Consider the following 24,653-nt stretch of genomic DNA (forward strand, 5'->3'; position numbering starts at 1 on the left):
ACTCCACTCCCCTGTCGCTCCTCTTTTATTTCCTCTGGGAGGGACCATTCATCATCCACCTGTGGCCTTACTCCCAAGTCGACCCCTGTTCTTTAGCTGCTCCCTTTGTCTGGCAACTCTGCCCATGCGCACACTGGGAACAGGTTCCAGCTGTTCTTCTGCCTCACTGATGTCTGACTCTGAAGGCAGCTCATAACTGTGGGACGGCCCTGGCCCCCTCTCTGCCTCTGACACAGAGCCCTCATCAGAACCTTCCCCAGACTCCAGGACTGGCCCATGTTCCTCCCAAACTTCCTCACTATCCAAAATCTGCTGCCAACTCCACTGGCGAGCCACAACACAAGGTGAGGTGAAGCATACAGTTAGTCCTCAACTTGCGACCATAATTCCGTTGCTGAGCAAGAATAGCTGTTTGGTGGGCTTTGCCCCATTTGACGACTTTTTCTTGCCATGGTTGTTAAGTGAATCACTATGACCGTTAAGTAACACGGTTGTTAAGTGAATCCGGTTTCCACACTGACTCTGCTCAGCAAAATGAGAATCACTTGACTCCGGGACACTGCAAGCGTCATAAGTATGAGCCAGTTGCCAAGCATCTGAATTTTCGATCACATGACCAGGGGGTGCTCGTTACTGTGAAAAATGGCCATAACTCACTTCTTCCGTGCCAACTTCGAACGGTCACTAAATGAATGGCTATAAGTTGAGGACTACTTGTGTACATACAGTCCCTGAGACTTACCGTATTTTTCAAACAACAAGACGGTCCGGACTATAAGACGCACCTAGCTTTTGGGGAGGAAAACAAGAAAAAAAAATCTGCCTCTGCCTCCCAGCAATTTGCCTCCTGGCAGCAAACAGCCTGGTCAACTTCAGCACAGCCTGATTTAGCACAAGCAGCTGATTGGCGGTTGGATCTGCTTCCCAAAATACCACCTATCAGCTGTTCCAGGCTGCAGGGATCGCCCATCGCCGCTGTCGCCATCTATCGCCGCCTCGACACAGCCCAATTTTTGCCTCCATGCATCCCGTTTTCGGTCTCCGCGCGCCCCATTTTCATCCTCTGGGTGTTCCATTTTCAGCCCATTTCCAGGCGGCGGGAATAGGCAGCGATGGGCGACGGCGATCTCTGCAGCGTGGAACAGCTGATAGGCGGTATTCTGTGAAACAAATCCAACTGCCAATCATTGGGGCTTGGGCAACATTTGCTGTATAAGACACACAGACATTTCCACCCACTTTTTTTCGGGGGGGGGGAGTGCGTCTTATACACCGAAAAATACAGTATGTCTATGAGTTGGGCAGCCAAATAAATTCAACAAATTAAGGAACTAACTTACCATCTTCGTTCCCAGGTTCTTCATCTGCCACTTCTTCTAATTCTACACTTTTTAGTTTGACCTCCGGATGGTACCCATCCTCTTGGTCGTTGGATGGTATCGTAGAGGTGACGTTTTCTTCTGTTTTTTTCCTTTCAGCCTCCCGTTCCAGTTCTTCTATTTCCTGCAAACGCTTTTCCAGGAGCTCAGCCTGCCTCTTTTGCTTTTTTTTTAGTTTCTTCTTTTTATTTTTAGAGATCTTTCCAATCTGGAGAAAAAAGAAAATCGACAAAGTTGTTTGGAATCACGGAGACACAATCAGGGGATTGGGTGCTGTTGATCTGCCGATACTACATACATTTAGCGATGGGAAAACCCGTTGCCCAGTGGTGAGATTCAAAATTTTTTTACTCCCGGTTCTGTGGATGCGGCTTGGTAGACGTGGCAGAGGAAGGATACTGCAAAATCCACATTCCCTCCCCACTCCAGGGGAAGGATACTGCAAAATCCCCATTCCCTCCCCGCTCCAGGGGAAGGATACTGCAAAATCCCCATTCCCTCCCCGCTCCAGGGGAAGGATACTGCAAAATCCCCATTCCCTCCCCGCTCCAGGGGAAGGATACTGCAAAATCCCCATTCCCTCCCCGCTCCAGGGGAAGGATACTGCAAAATCTCTATTCCCTCCCCGCTCCAGGGGAAGGATACTGCAAAATCTCCATTCCCTCCCCACTCCAGGGGAAGGATACTGCAAAATCCCCATTCCCTCCCCGCTCCAGGGGGAAGGATACTGCAAAATCCCCATTCCCTCCCCGCTCCAGGGGAAGGATACTGCAAAATCCCCATTCCCTCCCCGCTCCAGGGGAAGGATACTGCAAAATCCCCATTCCCTCCCCGCTCCAGGGAAAGGATACTGCAAAAAAACTTGTCATCAGATGAGATTCATAAATGAAATTTAAAAGGTTTTATCTTTCAACTATGCAAAAAAAAAAATCAGATACTTAAGTAACAATAATGTAACAGTACTTACAGGCTTTTGTTGTGGGGCAGTACTCACTGGAAAATAAAATAGGAGACAGCCAGAGTCACATTTATGAATGTTCAAGTGTATATTTTAAAAATACAGCAAACAATGGATATAAGACTCCACCAGAAGCAAATTCCTTGTGCGTTCAAATACACGTATTGTTCCCATTATGTAAAATCAACCCGTTGTCATTACAGCCCACATTGTCCCATTTGCGGAAAATATGAATTTTAAACGCCGCTACCTGCTGAGCCAGAGGGAGGAGGCGCCCCCGCTTTCTGCCACTCGGTCGCTTCCGCCGCCATTCTCCGCACATAGGTGTCGTCTACACACATCAAGATGTTTTCTGGTTTGATATCCGTATGAATGATCTTGCATTTGCTGTGGAGGTAATCTAAACCCTGCAATACCTGATTGCAAAATATTCAGACGGAGAATAATGGCATTACCATCAAAAACAAGGACGCCGGTCAGGATTTTAACATTTTAGCCCCAAAGAGGAACTATTCACAGCCCTCCAGATGTTGCTTAACCTCAGCATTTACAAGCAGGGCGACCTAAGGTGTACTGAAAGTAACATGGTGCAGGTGGACCTCGACTTACGACTGTAATGGAGCAAACCTCTATTGCTAAGTGAGACATTTGTTAAGCGGGGAAGGGCTGATTTTTATGACTTTTCATCCCACCGTTAAGTGAATCCCTGCAGCTGTTCAGTTAGGAACACAGTTGTTAAGTGAATAGAGCTTCCCCGTTGACTTGGCTCGTCGGAAGGTGGCAAAGGGAGATCACTGCAACCGTCATAAATTTGAGTCAGTTGCCAAGCAGCTGAATTTGGATCACATGACCATGACCGTTGCAACCGTTGTAGGGGGGGGAACTGCTATTGCGAGGGTCTGACGTTCAGTCACATGACCATGACGGGATTGGATCTTCGGGTCGTAAGCCACCAGACGTAAGTCGAGGACTACCTGTATTAAGTGCTATGTAACAGCAGCCCCCAACCTTTCGGCCATCCATGGACCGGTTCCGTGGAGCGAGGTTTTCCCACGGCCAGGAGGGGGCGTGGTTTCGGGTGCCGTCTACATCCCATGGAGGCTTCTTTGCACAGCCCAGTTTATGACATGCCGCAGCCCAGTGCCAGTGCACGGACCGGACGTTAGGGACCACTGCTATATAAGACTGGCTGAGGCAAGCACAATGTCATTTCACCTACCGCAGGGGTCAGCAACTTGCGGCTCTGGAGCCGCATGTGGGTCTTTTATCCCTCTGCTGCGGCTCCCCGTTGCTCAAAATATGCGTCCCAACCGCCAACACCTGCTGGCACGTGATTTATTGAGCTTTTCAACCCCTGATAGGCCAACCATGGGTAAATCCAATAAAAGAAAAATTTCAGAAGAAAGCAGAATGTTTAATTCAATGATATATACTAGTTTTGTGGCCGCTCGGGAAATAGTCAGGCACAGGTCCCGGTGTTTTCTTTTTTGTGGGAAAATGTTACAAATGGCTCTGAGTGTTTAAGGTTGCCGACCCCCTGACCTACTGCTACAGGTTGTAAAATGTTAGTAACTAATTCATTTTAAACCTGAACGCTTTAAATATTCTTATTTACAAGTGTTAACTTATCTCAGTGTTAAAACTGAGCTCTTATGACGAATTACTGGAAAGTTTCTTCTTAACACTATGAATAGTTGGAAGTATTGGGGGAGGAGGACTAAAATATCAAACAATATAATCTCTTCAAGCTCTGACAGACAATGACAATATTAACACCTGAATTAATGATACATGAATACTGGAAACTCACCTGCCGTATTATACTTTTGACACAATGGATTGGAAGGCCCTGATAGCTGGACTTAATTATCCATTTTAAAAGGTGGTGTCCAAGTACTTCAAAAACCATACAGACATCTGTGTTTCCGTTAAGGATAAACGGCAAGTGATTTTTTTACTGGCACACAATGATGTTTACAAAGCCATCACAACAGAACAGAGGGAGAAAAAATATATCTGAGCAGAGCCTATAAATTAATTTCATTAAATAAAAATGCTGCAATTAAAAAAAGGGAGAGAGAAAAATAAACCTCATAGTGTGTGCAACACATCTCTATGACAACATCTTAGGAAACAGCAAAAGGAATTTTCAACGTAGTTTGTATGAGTCAAAAGAACGTAAATTGTTCCTGTAGGAACAATACCTTAAAAGTATAATTAGAATTATAATGTAACATAGATCCGTTATAGAATCAGCTGGTATTTTATTTAGTGACGATGAATCGTTTGTTTGATTGTCAAAGCCGACACTATGAAAACAGACACATTCCCATAGTTATAAAAACAGACAAACGTGCAGAAATAAATGCTGTGTTATGCAAATTAAATATTGTAAAATAAATATTGTATATCGTAATATAACTTGATAGCTGCACTTACAGTACTTAAGGACATTTCGTTTAGAACACGAAATCTTTCGTGGTCGGTATTTTAAGAAAATATTGTAAGATTAGTCCCGTATAAACCTTAAGCTGAATTTTAAAATCTTATTTCCAAAAATACAAAAAATATTCAGATTATTACAAAAGTTATTTGCCGTATTTTTAAAAGCCTAAAACGCCAATTTAGAGCTTTGTCAGACAATTGAAGCGAGCGCTCAAAAATGAATATGACTTACTTGTCTACTGCATGAAATATCCGAATAACTGAAATATCCGTACACTTTTTAAAAAGTCATTTTTCCTATATTCCCACTTTACAGGGTTAATCCCGTAAGGAAGGCAGGAAGGAAACATTCTGGTGTTGTTTCTAGCCTCATCTCAATTTCCCTGTTTACAGAAACTGCCTCTCCCGTTAACCCTTACTACATTGTCACAGCTAAGGCGAAAGCGCCCATCGGCGTGAGTGAGGTTGAGTTGGCCACACCCCACCAGTCACATGACCACCAAGCCACGCCTACTCAGCTGGTCATTAAGGCAGAGAACCGTTAGTTAAATTATTTGAATCCCGCCACCGGGATGAACCCTCTTTAATGAGTCTTGAAAAGAAAAATAGATAGAAAAGATACGTATGCCATTCATGCCGGAAATTTTAAAGTCGTCAATTAATTGGACCACCATATCTTTATTTGGATCGCCAGGATCGCTTTCACGAACCTAAAAAAAAACACACACACACAGAAAAACATCATGTATATTTTGAATTAAAGCACATCAACTCATTATATTTTAAATGCATTTTATTTTAAAAGCACCTACGTTTATTTTTAAGACAATACAGTTCTGAAAAGACTTTGTAGCTCTAAAACGTTGTTCCTTATTCCTAAATGAGTTGTAAAATTACCTGTATCTGTAGAAACACAATTCACTGCTAGAAAGAAAGGGAAGTTGTGGAGATACTTACGCATTTCAGCAATTTTATTTCATCCAAGGCTGTCTCCGTATAATGTTGAGCGCTTTTGACAACTTTCATGGCGACAAACCGTTTCCCCCTTTAAAATAATAGTTAAAAAAGAAAAAAAACTATCATTGATCCTGTTGTGGCCCGCCAGGGGCCAGTAGAGCTGGTGGCAGACTCAGACAGGGAGGAGGTTGGGGAGGAACATGGGCCAGTCCTGGAGTCTGGGGAAGGCTCTGATGAGGGCTCTGTGTCGGAGGCAGAGAGGGGGCCAGGGCCATTTAACAGTTATCAGCTGCCTTCAGAGTCGGAGATCAGTGGGGCAGAAGAACAGCTGGAGCCTGTTCCCGATGTCCGCATTTGCAGAGCTGCCAGGAGAAGGGAACAGCTAAGGAACAAGGGCCGACTCGGGAGTAAAGACACAGGTGGATGGTGAATGGCCCCTCCCATAGGGAATAAAGAGGAGCGAAAGGGGAGTGGAGTTTGCAGGAGGCAATTAATTCGCTTAATTGGTTCGTGACTCTCCGAGACTCTTTGCCAAGTTTTGCACCTATCAGCCTGGCAGCTCTCCAAGCCTGATGAGGTCTGTGGTTGTAAATTTACCCTTGAAAGACTGTTTGCCAGGACTTTGCTGGATTGAATGGGAGCAATTCACATTAGCTCAATAAGAAGGGGTTTTGTCGGGACAAGGAGTCTGCTTCGTGATTTGGTGAAGCCTAGGTCAGAACAGACGCTAAGGAGAGGTTCACTACAGAGGGAGGGGGGAAGATGGGGTTTTGTAGCCAAAACAAAGAAGTTTTCTTGTGAGAACCAAGGTCATTCTTACAGGTGACTGGCCAGAGGAGTAGTGAAGTAACCAAGCAACCAGCCAGCACCTGGATTGGACAGCATGACCAGTGACTTGGAGGGAAAGAGGAAAGTTTTAATTCAGTGAAAGCAGCGAGGACTTTTAGAGGCGGCTTTCAACAGTCGTGCCAAGATGATGTATCCAATAACACTGATGAATTTGCCTGCCTCTACTTTCTATGGTTTCACTACTTGATAACGATGCAGGAGCCAATGTCAGGGCAGCATTAATAAACATATAAATTGCTACATTCAGCAGATTGCACAGGACACATTATACATATATTGCAGAGTCTGTGTGTGCGTATTAGGCTATCCTGTCTGTCCATATCTATCTATCTATGATAAAAAAATAAGATTCAAAGAGAAAGAACATATCTTACTGCATGTCCCAGCATAGCCAGACAGTTGAGAAGTGACCCCATCCTAATTTTCTGATAACGTGATATCGACCATTGAAAAGATCTCCAATTTTCACTGGATGGTAGCCACCTTTTCAAAGACAAAAGGATATAATTAAAGATGTATTTTCATTTGTAGTGTGGCGTTTTACTTATGTACGCAGGAAAGGATCTTAATATCGCCAGCTACCTGCAGAATTGCAACGCTACAACCATCGCTGACTGTAACGGAACAATTCTGAGAAAACATTCCACAAATTGCTTTGCTAGATTTAATTCGTTGTTCCAAAAATATCCTGGCACAAACGTTAAAGATTTAATTTTATTCTGAAGCTCCATTGTATCATAACTGCAAGGAAGAAAGTAGCTTAGTGTATGAAAATATTTCATCCCTGAATCCCTCCCTCCCTTCACTCACCCACCCACCCATCTCTCAATCCCTCCCTCCATCTTCTCCCCTCCCTCTCTCCATCCATCCTTCTCTCCATCCTCTCAATCTCTCCCTCTCTCAATCCCTCCTTCTCTCTATCCATCCATCCATCTCTCAATCTCTCCCTCCCTCAATCCCTCCTCCTCTCCATCCACACACCCACACACCCACATCTCAATCTCTCAATCCCTCCCTCTCTCTCTCCATCCATCCATTCCTCAATCCATCCATCCATCCATCCATCCATCCAATATATAAAGCTACCCATTTGTCCAAGAAAATTTGGGTGGTGAAGCCAATAAAAATAAGACATTTCACTGACTAACAAAAAAAAAACAGATAAAACCACACTGAAATTCAGTAAAACACAAACCCACTAATTGCATGGAGACAGATACACAGCTCTCAAAAGTCACCCATTACCAATTGGTCTGTAATTTAGGGGTGCAAGGGTTTTGTAATTTGGCAGCTTTAAGACTTGCACACTTCAATGCCAGAGTTCCTGAGCCAACATGACTGGAGGAGGAATTCTGGGAGTTGAAGTCCACAAGTCTTAAAGCTGTCAATTTGAACACCCTGGGTTTTTTTCCCTAAAGGGTTAGGGGTGCAAGGGTCTTGTAACTTGACAGCTTTAAGACTTGCACACTTCAATGCCAGAGTTCCTGAGCCAACATGACCGGAGGAGGAATTCTGGGAGTTGAAGTCCACAAGTCTTAAAGCTGTCAAGTTTGAACACCCCTGGGTTTTTTTTCCTAAAGGGTTCGGGGTGCAAGGGTCTTGTAATTTGACAGCTTCAAGACTTGCGTGCTTCAAATGCCAGAGTTTCTGAGCCAACATTTTGGTTGCTAAGCAAGAGCGTTGTTAAGTGAGTTTCACCACATTTTACACGCCCACCTAGTCACATGGTTGGCAAGCCACTCCTCCCACCCAGTCACATGGCCAGCAAGCCACTCCCACAAAGCAAGCCACACCTACAGAAGAGGTTCTAAAAGATTTTGAAACCCACCACTGGTCTGTATTCATTTCAATGGGAAGTTCCCCGCTTCCCTTCCTTCTACCAAGACTTTATGAATACAAGCACTTTTAATACCAATATTAAATTCTTGATTTAATAGATCTTACTTTAGTGAGCTGGATGAAATGGGGGGTGGAAAAACTTTGGATACCAAATCCCCTTTTGGCATATTATGGATCCACAAAATACATAAAACACTCTTATGTTATACATTATGTTCGCATTTTATACAGGTGCAAAATCTGATTTATCATTTCACGTTTCTAGATAAATAAGATTTGCTAACTCTCATTCAACTTTAATTGACATTCAGTATTAACAGACTCCCCGCCACCATATTTATTGGTTAAAAGAGAACTTATTTTACTAGATATCAAATGAGGATTTCTCCATCAAAGGCTGTTATATTATCGTATTAGGTGAAAATGCATTTTTTCCCCGTTACGTCTTACCGTATTCTGTACCAGTGATGGCTAACCTTTTTGTCATCGTATGCTAAAAGTGTGTGCATGCACGGGCAACAGCGCACCTGCACCCATAATGCAATGCAAGTGTTACATCACCCCCATGCACCCCGCCTTCCGTGCTCCCTCACACACACACCCGCACCCTCTTTTGGGCCCAGTAGGCCTCCCTACTGCCCCTTCTGGGAGGGGGCATCACACACCCCATGCTCCCCCCCGCCCCCTGCATGCGCACGTGACCCCCCCCAGCATGCATCTGCTGCATGCATTCCGCTCCCCACGCATACACGGCAGAGACCCGAAAATCAGCTGGCCTGCGGGAGCTGCATGGGCATGCTCAGAGAGGGCTTTGCGTGCCGCCTGTGGCACGCGTGCCATAAGTTCGCCATCACGGCTCTATAAATTCATTCTTCTTTGTAAACCAACTCTGGTTTACAAAGAGTTTACTTTCCCTTCCAACTCTGCTATTGTATTGTAGCCACAGATTGTCAAAACATAGCATGTGAGTACAACAACTGCAATTTATTTTGCAAACTACCATAAAAATAAACCATGACTTGGCATGAAAATACTCCTTAGGTGTTACACCAGTGGTGGGTTGCAGGCGGTACGGATACCGTTCCGGTACGGTGCTCCGGAGGGTCCACCCACCCGCCCGAGCTCCTTACCGGTCTTTTAAGTCTTTAGCACTTCCGCGCACGGCGCCTACAGCGCCTGCACGACGCTCCTCTGAGCAGCTGGAGCGTCACGGAGGCTCGTGGAAGCGGTAAGACGCATTCGCGGGCTGTGGCGTCCACGTGGACGACGCCTGGCCCATTCCAAGCATACTGGAACCCACCACTGTGTTACACAAATGCTGTTTACTATTTAAAACACACGGGCTAGGAAAAAATCTTTACTCAACATTTTCTCTACAAAGTTGCAGTAGTAATAAGGATTATCCAACTGGCCAACACAAGTGCGTTCCATAGTTGTGTCTCACTTGCGTACCAGCTCAAGTAAACGCAGCTACCAATACAAAAACATTTCTAGGATTCAGAATTTGCAACGGCTACAAAATTATTTCGATTGATTTCAAATCGCAACCCAAAATAACATTTCAATGATTTGTCAAATTTCAGTTATCGGTGTTTGCTGGCACCAAAGTTCTCAGAAAACAAAACAACCGAAAAATGATAATTCAACATGAATATGCGTATCTATGCTAAATGTAACAAATATTATTAAAAATATCTCAGTTGTACTACGTAGAAGATGGTGATTAATATAAAAACAATATCTTGAAATACTGAATAACCAAATAACAAACGGAATAAAGCAATAATGGAATATCATAATGTAATATAAACGCTGGTGTTAATATTAGTTGTATAACAAATATGATTGATAATAATTTATTCTTACCAAAAGTTATGATAATTAAGATAGGTGATCGGTATAAAAATAACATATTGAAATGTTGAATAACTAAACAATGAAAGATTATAATTTAATACAAAGATGTGTAATTCTACTATTATGCAACCTTGTTAAATGAAACAAATACAATTAATATTAATTTTCTTGTATGAAATGTATGAGACCCACGTACCACTCTGTTCACACTCTGATATGTTTGTAAAAAAAAAAAAAAAACGGGGTGACGAAAAGAAATGGAAAATTGGGAGAGATAATCTTGATCCTTCAAATGTCATTGAAATTTAATTCTCAGCAGCCTCTCCAACATAGCAGGGATTTGGGGAGATCAAAAATAACTGGGAATAACCTGTAACTTGCTCATCCCTGTGCTAAATTCTCTGTGACAACCCTGAAGAGCATACCTGGATAATTACAGCAAAGTCATGAATAGTTTAACTTTCTAAATCTGAAAGACTTCCTATTGTAATTTGAAAAAGGAAAAATCAGTTAGTTCAAAAATAATCTGGAGGTCACAGAGTATAAAAGTATAAAAGAAAAGAGTCATTAAAATCTGAAAAACATCGACATGATTAGGCAAATAGCTAACGAGCTTTCCAAAGCTTTCACTTTTCAACGCATCTTCAAAAAATTTTTTTAGAATAACAGAGTTGGAAGGGACCTTGGAGGTCTTCTAGTCCAACCCCCCCCGGCTTAAGCAGGAAACCCTACACCACTTCAGACAAATGGTTATCCAACATCTTCTTAAAGACTTCCAGTGTTGGGGCATTCACAACTTCTGGAGGCAAGCTGTTCCACTGATGAATTGTTCTTACTGTCAGGAAATTTCTCCTTAGTTCTAAGTTGCTTCTCTCCTTGATTAGTTTCCACCCATTGCTTCTTGTTCTACTCTCAGATGCTTTGGAGAATAGCTTGACAATTCTGCTAAACTATTTCTTGGCCCTGCCTTTAAGTCCTAGGACTAAGGCAATTCCTTCGTTTAAAGTAAAAAAAAAACTTTTAAATAGAATATTCTAGGATCACTAAAGGAAGGTACAAGCGTTTTGATCCCAATAATCGTGATCGTTTGAGGTTTTGCCGGTTAGAATGGGTTGGTTGATATTGATGAGTCCCAAAGGTGGGGTTTTTCGCCCCCCCAAAAGGCAACTGGACTTTAGTTTTTTCCTTGAAGACGTTTCACTTCACATCCAAGAAGCTTCTTTCGTTCTGACTGAATGGTTCAGGATGCAAGGATTTATATTCCTTGCAGTCATCTGATCGTTTGCACTCTTTCTGAGAGTCGTTGAGACCACTTGGAGGTTTATCTATACCCTGGTGGTCACCTGACTTGTGCAAATGGGTGTAAAACCTTCTGGGAACTGGAGGGAAGTTGTTCCACTGATTAAGTGTTCTAACTGTTGGGAAATTTCTCCTTAATTCCAGGTTGCTTCTCTCCTTGATTAGTTTCTACCCATTGCTTCTTGTCCTGGTTCTTTGGAGAATAGCTTGGCTCCGTCTTCTTTGTGGCAACCCCTGAGATATTGGAAGACTGCTATCATGCCTCCCCTGGTCCTTCTTTTCATCAAACTAAACATACCCAGTTCCTGCAACCATTCTTCATATGTTTTAGCCTCCACTCCCCTAATCATCTCTATTGCTCTTACAATACAATAATAATACAATACAATAGTAAAGTTGGAAGGGACCTTGGAGGTCTTCTAGTCCAACCCCCTGCCTAGGCAGGAAACCCTATACCGTTTCAGACAACACTGTTATCCAACATCTTCTTAAAGACTTCCTGTGTTGGGGCATTCACAACTTCTGGAGGCAACTTCTGTTCCACTGATTAATTGCTCCAACTGTCAGGAAATTTCTCCTCAGTTCTAAGTTGCTTCTCTCCTTGATTAGTTTCCACCCATTGCTTCTTGTTCTACCCTCAGGGGCCTTGGAGAATAGTTTGACTCCCTCTTCTTTGTGGGACTCCCTCTTTCTTCTCTGCACTCTTTCTAGAGTCTCCACATCTTTTCTTTATCTCTAGACAAGCTGGGTTTTAAAGTTAGGGGATTATCCAGAGTATTTAGTTCTTCAGTTCTTTTTTTTGGTCAGAGAAGCTTCACCAGTGACATAAACTGTCAATTCATCTTACAATACAGACTATCAGATAAGCCTCCGGGAGACAACGAAAGGAAGAATCTGTCCAAAATTTATCTGGATAGAGCAGTTTCAATCTGCCTGTCAAGGAGGATTAATATATATGCAAGGCAAAACATGAAGGCCGATAACTGCACAAAAATGAGCGTTGACATTTGGAGGTGCTGATTTAGTATCAGCAATCAAAATGCAGGAGAATAGAAAAGGGAATAGAATAAGGAACAGGAATAGAATTCGAATGAATAGAAATAAAATTCGAATGAATAGAAATAGAATTCGAATGAGTGGAATGGAATGGAAAGGAATAGAAATAGAATAAAAAATGGGAATAGAATCGAATGAATTGAATAGAATAGAAATAGAATTCGAATGAATGGAATAGAACAGAATAGAACAGGAATATATAAAATATAGAACAGAACAGAACAGAATACAATAGGAGAATGGAAAGAAAATATAATAGGATAGGACAGAACAGAATAGAGAATAGAATGGAACAGAACAGAATTTATTGGCCAAATATAATTGGACACACAAGGAATTTGCCTCCGGTGCTCAAGCTCTCAGTATACGTACAAGCAATAAGTGATCATTCATGATCGTAATCATAAGGTGCAATCATAAATCATAAGTCACAGCAATTGATAAATCATAGCACGCCAATAGGTGAATGTAGTAGGAAAGATGACAGGTGAGAAAGATAAGAAGATGAGCAGGATGAGAAGATCACAAGGGCAACAGCAATAATAGCAAAGATGGCCTCTGAAAATCTATTTAAATGAATAAGTAAACATGAGCTGGCCGTTACCATTTTACCAGTACAAACATTTTTAAACGCCCGCGCCCACTAATATGAATCTTTGCTTACATTTATGACGAATTTTGACACGCGCTGTTCTTACATAAGGTCAATTGAGCAGCGATTTAAAAAAACGAAACCAGCCAACGTTATTTTAACATTTAAAGAGCCTATATTCCGAATGGCAACACACCCCCCCCCAAAAAAAAATGGTTAAGAAATGATTAACGTGGGACCCTCCGTGCGAATACTACCGCTCTTTTTTTTTTTAAAGAGCTGTTTTGTAACAAGAGGGCCACAAAGCAGAGAATGAAATGTTTCACATAAGAACTGACTGGTTTTGAAAAGGAAAGATGCAGAGATGCGGAGATGGTTCTTTTCAAAGCACCTCCTGAATGTGCGGTTATTTTAAGCTGGCAAAATGAGCGAAATTCTTGCCTTTGTTAACTCGATGAATAGGAGACATCGCCGGAGTAGAAAAAGAGCAAAAGAAAAAGCAAAAGTCGAGTCCACTAAGCATACACACACACACACACACATACACATAAATCTAGCTGCACCTGCGGCCTGCGAAATCTACAGGAGTTTCCAACCGTTTCGGTGCAGTTGGCACATCTGGGCTGCTGTTTATTTATTTACCAATGAAGGAGATGATTTGTAGTCAGGGTTGAACTGTGCGCTCCTTGGTGCCGCTCTCTGAGCTTGGTGGTTTGCTTGCAGACGTTTCATTAACCAAACTAGGTACCATCATCAGTGCTAGTAAGGAGTGGGGTTTGTCCTCAATTTATATTCTAGTGGCTTGTCTACTTTGGTAACAAAATGTCAGGAAGAAAACCACCAAGCTCAGAGGGCACCAAGGAGCCCTCATTCCTTCCTTCCTTCCTTCCTTCCTTCCTTCCTTCCTTCCTTCCTTCCTTCCTTCCTTCCTTCCTTCCTTCCTTCCTTCATCCAAGACCCATGGTGGAGTAGCGGTTGGAATGCAGTATTGCAGGCTAACTCTGCCCACTGCCAGCAGTTCGATCCTGACTGGCTCAAGGTTGACTCACCTTCCATCCGCCCAAGGTCAGTAAAACGGGGACCCAGATTGTTGGGGGCAAGAGGCCGACTCTGTAAACTGCTTAGAGAGGGCTGTAAAGCACTGTGAAGCGGTATATAGTAAGTCTAAATAATAAGCTATTGCTATTAATTCAATCAATCAATCAAATTTCATGCGTTGGTGACGTCCCGCCTGGATTACTGCAACGCTCTCTACATGGGGCTGCCCTTGGGACGCGCCCGGAGACTGCAGTTAGTTCAGAACGCAGCCGCGCGGGCTGTGATGGGGAGTACGAGGTACTCCCACGTAACACCTCTCCTGCGCGAGCTGCACTGGCTACCTGTGGTTTTTCGGGTGCGTTTCAAGGTGCTGATTACCATCTTTAAAGCGCTCCATGGCACGGGACCTAGTTACTTGCGGGATCGCATCCTCCCACATACATCCCTGCGGCCAATTCGCTCACACAGAGAGGGACTTCTCCTGGTGCCGTCCACTAGGCAATGCCAACGGGCGACACCAAGGAGTAGGGCCTTCTCTGTGATGGGCCCAACCCTCTGGAATGACCTCCCCCCCGACATTAGAACCACTACTGACCTCCGCTCCTTCCGGCAAAAATTGAAGACTCACCTGTTCCGATTAGCAGGCCTGGCATAATTACAACTGTCCCTCCTGGCAAATGTATTAACTGGTTATTTTAGGGGTATTGTTTTTAACTTATGGTGTGTGTTTTAGGGGTTCAAAATCCTATATTTATATATATTGCTTTGTACAGTTCTTTTAATTCCATTTTTAACCTCCTCCATCCCAACTGTACATATTCAATTTTTATTGTATTTTGATATATTTTGCATGGACTGTACACCGCCCCGAGTCCCTTTTGGGAGAGGGGGCGGTCTAGAAGCATGAAATAAATAAAATAAATAAAAATAAAATTTCACTCACTCACTCAATGTCTCTGGGCTAAATAGGATTAAAACAATGTTTCCTCTTTCCCCGCTTATTTTGGAAAGCAGGAGAAAGCAGGAAATGAGGATCGCTTGCCGAGTTTCTTCAAACTGCCCTTCGCTAGGATTCATCAAATAAGTTCTCAGAATTGCTCCTTTTTCTAAACATTCATTCCACACTTATTAAAATTCATTCAACGAGTCAGTGTCACTCAGGAGCTGAAATCCTGTAATCCAAAACTGGAGTCAAGATACTATACTTGCATAAACACAAGAATGCTATTGTTGAGAAAGAATTAAAGTATGTACAGTGGTACTCCACTACTCATAGTTCATTGATTGGGGCGGGGGACGTGACGAGTACAAAAAACGATGAGCAACAAACATTTTTTTCCCCCAGAAGGAATAATGTAGTGAGATACCGACAAGTTCTAGCTTGTGCGTTGAGAGTACCAAAAGGAGCGGGGGAAAAATGTTCACATCAAAATGCACGGAGTACGAAATTCAATGAGTTTCAAAACAGTTGAGTACCAAGATGCCACTGTATAAGAAGACAATATGGCAGTGATGGTTAACCTTTGTTGTCGTAAGCGTGCCTGAGCATGATGGTGCATGCCTGCACACACGCATCCATAATGTAATATGCGTATGACAGTCCCCGTGCCAGCCTGCACATGTGTTCCTCCCCGCGCTCCCTTGCACCCTATGATCCCTCCCACGTCCCATTTTGGGCCTAGTAGGCCTCCCCGCAGCCTCCTGGGTTGCAGGGGGGACACTGCACTCCGCTGCACTCCCTCCCTGCCCCCTGCACATGCATGCGCCCCCCCCCACACGCACATGCGCAACAGAGACCCAAAAATCAGCTGGCCAACAACCATTCCTGCTTCCTTTTCTGTCTTCCAATCTCTAGCGTGAAGAGATTGCTGGCTTCAGTGCCAAGACATACGATAAAGCACACTATTAAGTCGCATCTACAAGCAAAAGCGAGAAGACGGCGCATAAACTGAAGTTATGATGACTTTAAAGTAATTCCTGCCTCAGTGGCCCCTCAGATAATTTTCAAGGGGCTTCCTGATTGTAGAGTCAGAAAATTATCCTAGAAAAATTGCTCAGACATTAATGAGAGAAAGGAGAGGTAGGAAAGTCGGATATTAAGGAAATGACTTCACATAAAATTGGTGATTCGCCAGAATCCTGCTAACAGTTCTTTCTAATTTAATTTTCGACATGCTAACCGAGGTTTTCACGGTAAATATAAGATTATTTACATATTCCAGTTACTAGAGATCACCAACTAGGAGGTTATTCTTATCACTCAGTCATAGAGTGGACAGCATTTAATAAAATTAATAAATAGGTTTTAAAAGTTTAATGATAAGTTCTGTCCAAGAAGGTAATTAACAAATGGAATGCCCTAAGTATAGGTCGCCCTTGACTTACAACTTTTCATTTAGTGACCGTTGTAAGTTGCAACAGCACTGAATAAAGCGACTTATGGCCGTTTTTCACGCTTGCCACCATTGAGGCATCGGGTCATATGATCAAAATTCAGACACTTGGCACCTGACTCCTATTTACGACGGTTGCAGTATTCTGTGGTCATGTGGGCTAACCATGACATTGGGTGACTGAGATTCTCTGCAGAGATTCAAGGATCCGGTTGCAAAATTCATCTCTTACTTTGCACCAACTAACCTTTGCAATAATCGGCAGGATCTTCTTGCTCTTCATCATCGGATCCCAGAATTTCTTCCTCCGGTTCTGGCGGCGTCGGTTCCAGCAACGGTGGTGGAGGAGGAGGAGGAGGAGGAGGAGGCGGTGGTGCAGAGGGAACTTTTTGTTGAGGCTCTGGCCTACAAAGGAAACATAGGTATATATATGGATCACATCAGTGGTGGGATTCAGCCGGTTCGCACCTGTTCAAGAGAACCGGTTGTTAACTTTCTAAACAGTTCGGAGAACCTGTGGTTGGAAGAAATCTCCTTTTGGTTTTTTCCGCTTTGCAGGGATAATCCCGTAAGGAAAGCAGGAAGGAAAGATTCTGGTGTTGTTTCTAGCCTCATCTCTATTGCCCTGCTTACAGAAACTGCCTCTCCATTAACCCTTATTACATTGTAACACCTAAGGCGAAGCAGCGCCCATCGGTGTGAGTCACGAATGGCCCATGGGATCCCCATATCAAAACAACTTCCCTTATATGTGGTCAGAACTGGAAAATAACATTTAACACAGCACACTACTTGAGCAAAATGGTTCGGTTCAGATCGGCATATGTGGGACTGATCGGGATAGATGAGGGGTGTCAAACCTGATTTCATTGAGGGCCGCATCAGAGTTGTGTTTGACCTCAGGGGGCGTGTATAGCCAGGGTGGGCGTGGCCAGGTCGATGTCACTTATTGAGGCTCTGTTTTTGGCCGTGACCGCCTTCTGCAACCCTCTGCGAGTGAAAATGGAGCCCATAAGGGCCACGTGCGGCTCTCCTGAGCTCCGTTTTCACTCTTAGAGGACTGCAGGAAGCCATCGTGGCCTAAAACAGAACCCGGGAAAGCTGTGTGTGGCCCTCCCAAGCTCCATTCTCCGGCAGAGGCACCATGGGCTGGTCCTTTGCTGTTTCCAGGACAGACCCATGGGCCAGATCTAAGCACCCTGTCGGCCGGATCCAGCCTGGGGACCTTGAGTTTGACACCCCTGGGATAGATTGTAGAGGTGATACCAGAGGTGGGTTGCTCCCAGTTCGGCCAAACTGGTAGTGGTGTTTTAGCCTGGGTCGCAGAACCGGTAGCGATCCAGGCTGGCCACGCCCCCAAACTGGTTCCCTGGTTGCCGCTGCTGGCATATTGTTTAGTAGTGCGTGTGCACAGTTCACTGTAAATTGTTCTGGGCATGCGTGAAGAACAATTTATATTGAACTGTGCACGCGCATGCGCAAAGAAAATGCGCCCATGCAAAGCGCACATGAAGCAACCCACCTCCGGGTGATACCCAATTTGATCACATTTTATTTCTCTACATATTAAATTATTGTACATTATTCCAATTTCATTTTAAACTGCATTTTATTCCAATTTCATTTTCAATAGTATTTTATTCCAATTTCATTTTCAATTGTATTTTGTCCAATTCCATTTTCAATTGCATTTTATCAGTTTTCAGTAATAATTTCTGTCTAGAACTCTGACCTTTGATAGGACCCACGGTCTAAACAATGAAGTAAACCAACTAACTATGAATATATGTATATTCAGAAGCGACCGTGCTTGAGCAAATTTCTGAGTCTTTTCTCGGCTTTTCATTCAAACATTCGTTATGAAAAGGGATAATTGATTCTGCGTGGGCTGCAGAAATGAATCTGAAAATGTTATGGAACACGGCAAGAATTTAAAAAAAGAAAACAACAGCGGGCTGGTACATAGGATTTAAAGCACAGGCATAAAATCAGATTAAAAGATAGGAGAAACCCCCTACCTCTGTCCCTGACCTGATCAGTATAAACTACTATCTTTTGAATATTTTATTATTTCATTATTATTTCAAGAATGGAATGGAATGGAATGGAATATAGAGTGGAGTGGAGTGGAGTGGAGTGGAGTGGAGTGGAGTGGAGTAGAGTAGAGTAGAGTAGAGTAGAGTAGAGTAGAGTAGAATAGAATAGAATAGAAAATATGGAATAGAATAGAATAGAAAAGAGGAACAGGAATGGAATGGAATATGGCAGTGACGGCAACCCTTTTTCTCCTTGGGTGCCAAAAGCACCTGTTATGCCCACCCCCATAATTTAATGTCCACCCGTGCCTTGCCCCCTGCACTCCCCATGTTGCCACGTGTATGCCCGCAAGGCTTTCTTGGAGCCTGGGGAGGGCGAAAATGCTTCCCCGCCCTCCCCAAAAGACCGCCAGAGGTGGGAAATGCCCATTTTCCGACTTCCATTGGGCCCGATAGGTCGGTTTTTCGCCCTCCCCAGGCTCCAGAGGCTTTCTAGGAGCCTGGGGAGGGCGAAAAACGGCCCAATAAGTAGACCGGAAGTTTGGAAACAGGCTTCCAGTTTGTGCGTTGGGCCATTTTTCACCCTCCGAAGGGCGAAAAACGGCCAAAAATCAAGGCTGAAAATCAGTGGCCAGCCCGTGCATGAGCGCTGGAGCTCACAGGGCAACGTCTCACATGCCCTCATAGGTTCGCCATCATGGGAATATGGCATGGCATGGCATAGAAGAGAAGAGAACAGAACAAAACAGCCTTTTTATTGTGCAATTGGACATATAAGGAATTTGTCTCCGGTGCATAACCTTCCAGTGTACATACAAACAACCAAGTGATAAATCATAAATCATATTTTGTCCCAATAACGTCCTTCTTCAGCCCTTCCTTCAGGAAGCTCACCTTTTCTCCTTCGCCATACGCATCTTGCTTCAGTATGAAAAGGGGTCATAGAGTGGAAACTATAAGTAACCCTATCAATCTATGAAAAAGCAGACTCTGAAGGCTAAAGCAGACCAACAAAGAAGAGAACACAGCCTTAGGATAAGCAACGGGGACATCGGTGGAGGCCATTCACAAAACCTCGTCATCTATGAAATAATTAGATGAAAAAGCGCTCCCTGCATTTTAGCCGCAACCCGGTTTATAAAAACTCACTACTGCAGCTCAAATAGGCATAGTTTTTAATTGTTTGGCTTAATCTACAGGTCGTCCTTACAAGAGTTCATTTAGTGACCGTCCCAAGTTACAATGCTACTGAAAAAAGCGACTTATTGTTGTGGGCCGCCAGTGGCCAGCGGAGTTGGCAGCAGATTCGAACAGTGAGGAGGTTGGGGAGGAAGATGGGCCAGTCCTGGAGTCTGGGGAAGGCTCGGATGAGGGCTCTGTGTCGGAGGCAGAGAGGGCGCCAGAGACATATGCCAGTTATCAGCTGCCTTCAGAGTCAGACATCACTGAGGCAGAACAACAGTTGGAGCCTGTTCCCAGTGTGCGCATGCACAGAGTGGCCAGACGAAGGGAACAGCTAAAGAACAGGGGGCGACTTGGGAGTAAGACCACAGGTGAACGATGAATGGCCCCTCCCGGGGGAAATAAAAGAGGAGCGACAGGGGAGTGGAGTTTGCAGGAGACAATTAGTTTGCTTAATTGGTTCGTGACTCTCCGAGACTCCTTGCCAAGTTTTGCAGATATCAACCTGTCAGCTCTCCAAGCCAGATAAGGTCTGTGACTGTAAATCCTCCCTGGAAAGACTTTGCTGGATGTGAATGAGCAGAATTCACAGTCAATTAATAAAAGGGGGCAGGAGTTTGCTTCATGCTCTTGGGAAGCCTAGCTCAGAACCCTTATGTTCATTTTTCACACTTACGACCAATGCAGCATCCCTGCAGCCATGTGATCAAAGACACTTGACAACTGACTCGTAATTACGACGGTTGCCATGACCCGGGGTCACATGATCACCTTTTGAGACCCAGGTCGATGGGGAAGCCAGGTTCACTTAACACAATGGTATTGCTAACGTAATGAATGCAACGATTCACTTAACAACAGTGGCAAGAGCAAGGTCGTAAAACGGAACAAAAACCCCAGGGTCTGGCTTAGCAGCCGTGGGCTCAATTGTGGTCGTAACGCGAGGACTACCTGCAACTGACCACATGAATTTATCTTTCAAGCGTGTTTCAGATTTTTGAGCAACAAAAGGTAACCCTCGTGGGTTTTTTTTCCCTTCCTCTCTGCACACACAAAAAAGAGCAATATCAAAATTAAAAAATAATGGAACTTACATTTTCTACTATGCTGCAGCGTTACTATGGCAACTGGCTTAGATGTCTATTCATATCACCAAGTGCCGGTGACAACTTTAGGTACAGTAAATGAATTTTCATCTTTCAGCCCAAAAAGCTTACTTAAGAACGCTTCTTAAACCAAGGTGCTGCTTAAGGTGACATTTTGGAGCTAGAAAAATAAATCAGTTTATTTTAAATGTACATCCGTTTAGTTTGCTGGGGACACACACTAAAGCAACACCAAGATTTTTCCTGAAATATCTGGTATCGTTATCCTCTTGTTGAAAATAAGGTAAAGGTTCCCCTCGCACATATGTGCTAGCCGTTCCCGACTCTAGGGGGCGGTGCTCATTTCCGTTTCAAAGCCGAAGAGCCAGCGCTGTCCGAAGACGTCTCCGTGTCATGTGGCCGGCATGACTAAATGCCGAAGGCTCACAGAACACTGTTCCCTTCCCACCAAAGGTGGTTCCTGTTTTTCTACTTGCATTTTTTACGTGCTTTCGAACTGCTAGGTTGGCAGAAGCTGAGACAAGTAACGGGAGCTCGCTCCGTTAAGCGACACTAGGGATTCGAACCGCCGAACTGCCGACCTTTCTGATCGACAAGCTCAGCGTCTTAGCCACTGAGCCACCTTTGCTGAAAATAAGCTGAGTGTTAACTGCCATGTTGTTGCAAATAAAATTGCAACAACATACAAAACTCTTCGTGTTAATATAATACAGCGCAATGTAAATATTTTATTTAGATACTTAATTCATAATATATTTTGGTCAGACCACACTTGGAAATTGCATCCAGTTTTGGTCGCCATGATATAAAGAAGATGTTGAGATGCTAGAAAGAGAGCAAGGAAGAGCTACAAAGATGATTAGGGGACTGGAGGCTAAAATATATGAAGAACAGTTGCAGGAATAAGGTATATCTTATTTAATAAAAAGGGGTGACATGGTGGCAGTCCTCCGATATTTGAGGGGCTGCCCCAAAGAAGAGGGGGTCAATCTATTCTCCAAAGCACCTGAGGGAAGGACAAGAAGCAATGAGTGGAAAGTAATCAAGGAGAGAAGCAAGCTAGAATGAGAAGTGCAATCCCGCATTTATTACTTATATGCAAGGTGGCGAATATTCAAAATATTTCTTTTTGCCTCTATTTCCCCCACAACAACAGCCTTGTGAGGTGGATTAGACTGAGAGATAATTACTGGCCCAATATCACACAGCTGGCTTTCATGGCTAAGACAGGACTAGAACTCACAGTCTCCTGGTGATTGGCCTAAAATCAGTCAGTTGACTTTCATGAGTACTATGGAACTAGAACTCACAGTCTCCTGGTAATTGGCCCAAATTATCCATCTGGCTTCCATGGCTAAGGCGGGACTAGAACTCAGTCTCCTGGTGATTGGCCCAAAGTCACCCCTCTGTCTTTTGTGCCTCAGGCGGGACTAGAACTCACAGTCTCCTGGTGATTGGTTCAAAGTCACCCCTCTGTCTTTTGTGCCTAAGGCGGGACTAGAACTCACAGTCTCCTGGTGATTGGCCCAAAGTCACCCCTCTGTCTATTGTGCCTAAGGCGGGACTAGAGCTCACAGTCTCATGGTGATTGGCCCAAAGTCACCCCTCTGTCTATTGTGCCTAAGGCGGAACTAGAACTCACAATCTCCTGATTTCTAGGCCACGACCTTAACTAGTACACCACACTGGTGCGCGCGCGCAATCTCTGTCATCCTCTAGAAAGTTATTAATATAAAATCTGTGTTAAAAATAAAGACAAGTGCTGAGGGTAATTAAGTAATTAATTAGGAAGCGGGAAACATCTCACTGTATCTTAACGCCATAGCAAGATGTTAGAGAAAGTCCTTCTTTTCCTGTTCTAAAGTAGGACAAGTTAGGAGAACCTAAGCGACATATTTTCAGATCATTTATCATGCTATTTCACAAAGGTGTGTTCGAAATCGAAAGTTGCAAAAGACAAACCACACTCAAGAGCCAAACAACACATTAAACAACTCGAATTGACCTGGAGGAAGAAAATACGCAATCAGGGCAGGCACCAACAGAATCTATCCTCTGAGTAATCCCTAAGTGATTTTATTAGGTCCAACCCCCTCGCCTCTGGTTTCCAGTTCCAACATGCTAACTCTACAAGACGTGTTGCTTCTAAAGCCAAGGAAATCAACTGGGGGGGGGGGGGGGAAGAAAAAAACCATCAAGCAATCCCAACTGGTATTTTTTGTCTCCTGCAAAATATCTACACTTCCCTACAGCTCCATTTTGCCCAAATTAAATTGAGATTTACTAATAAAGGAGAATATTTGCAGCTGAGGGTTGAAATGAGGGGGTCCTTGATGCTCTCTCAGCTTGCTTGTTTTCTTGCAAACGTTTCATTACCATACTAGGTAACATCATCAGTGTTGGAAAGAGAAAGTTAATAAGAGAGGAAGGAAGGAAGGAAGGAGGGAGGGAGGGAGGGAGGGTTAGCAATAGCACTCAGGCTTATATACCACTTCATAGTACTTTACAGCCCCTCTCTAAGCCGTTACAGAGTCAGCCTATGACCTTAACAATCTGGGTCCTCATTTTATGGACCTTCTTTGTTTGTTTGTTTGTTTGTTTGTTTGTTTGTTTGTTTGTTTGTTTGTTTGTTTATTGGATTTATATGCCGCCCTTCTCCCAAAGGACTCAGGGCGGCCTTGGAAGGATGGACGGCTGAGTCAACCTTGAGCCAGTGGAAGTTGAACTCCTGGCCACCAGGAAGGAGAATGAGAAAGTTAAAAAGGGAGGGAGGGAGGGAAGGAAGGAAGGAAGGAAGAGGGAAGGAAGGAAGGAAAGAAGGAGTAGCAATAGCACTTAGACTTATATATCACTACTCAAGTGCTTTACAGCCATCTCTAAGCAGTTTATAGAGTCAGCATGTTCTCCTCAACTATCTGGGTCCCCATTTTACCGACCTCGGAAGGATGGAAGGCTGTGTCAGCCTTGAGCCAAACAGAATCGAACCGCTGACAGTCGGCGGAATTAGCCTGCAATACCGCATTCTAACCACTGTGCCCCCAACGGCTCCTTTAAATACAATTTAAAGGAAGCTCTGGCTAATGACTATAGATCTTATGCAGCAGTTCGTGTGGCCGGGGTAACCCAATTCTTAGTAGGACAACCTGTTATACCCCCCAAGGGGAACAAAATAAATACATGCCAAAGAGAACAAAGGATGTTTGACCTTTTTCCAGTGTTTCATGGCTGTTCCTTCCTGGAAATCTCTTTTATTTGTGACTATCTCCCAGGTCATTAACCAAATTATGACCTCAAAGAACTATTTGTTCTCAAATGCATCTTCAAAACCTTCGGATGGAATTGGAGAAAAGAGACAGGAAGCCTTATCCTGCTTAAAACCTGTTCTTCCCCTACGGCTTAATATCTGATTAATGAATCATGTCACCAAACGAGCAGGACTGAGATATTCTGGCTTGTAATATTTCCAGAAATGTTGGGGAAAAAACCATGGAGGGGGGAGGGGGAATCAATTATTTTCAGATGGGAAACTGGGGGGAAAAAAGGCGTTAAAGAGAAATTTAAATACAGCCAATAGGGTGGTCTCTTACACCATATTCTCCTAAATTCATTCTGTGATTTTTAAGGTCATGAATTGCAATTTGTACATTTTCATTCATGCACGCAATTA

At 43.7% G+C, this 24,653-nt stretch overlaps 1 protein-coding gene across 8 annotated transcripts in view; it reads right to left on the minus strand.

Annotated features, from left to right (window-relative positions):
• Positions 1–24,653, minus strand: part of SRPK2 (SRSF protein kinase 2) — a 106,224-nt gene that overhangs the window by 30,253 nt on the left and 51,318 nt on the right. For all 8 annotated transcript variants that reach the window (XR_014175751.1, XM_081957977.1, XM_081957974.1 and 5 more), the window contains exons 3-10: positions 16,910–17,067; positions 6,963–7,071; positions 5,740–5,827; positions 5,405–5,492; positions 4,148–4,254; positions 2,588–2,753; positions 2,347–2,372; positions 1,341–1,587 (exon numbers count right to left, since the gene is read on the minus strand). Coding sequence is in view for 7 of the 8 variants with exons in the window: in XM_081957977.1 (XP_081814103.1) it covers positions 1,341–1,587; positions 2,347–2,372; positions 2,588–2,753; positions 4,148–4,254; positions 5,405–5,492; positions 5,740–5,827; positions 6,963–7,071; positions 16,910–17,067 (989 nt within the window). In the remaining variant the exon portion in view is untranslated. The remainder of the gene's footprint in view (positions 1–1,340; positions 1,588–2,346; positions 2,373–2,587; positions 2,754–4,147; positions 4,255–5,404; positions 5,493–5,739; positions 5,828–6,962; positions 7,072–16,909; positions 17,068–24,653) is intronic.

This window comes from Natrix helvetica, assembly GCF_964273705.1.
Source record: "Natrix helvetica genome assembly, chromosome: 6".
Taxonomy (NCBI): domain Eukaryota; kingdom Metazoa; phylum Chordata; class Lepidosauria; order Squamata; family Natricidae; genus Natrix; species Natrix helvetica.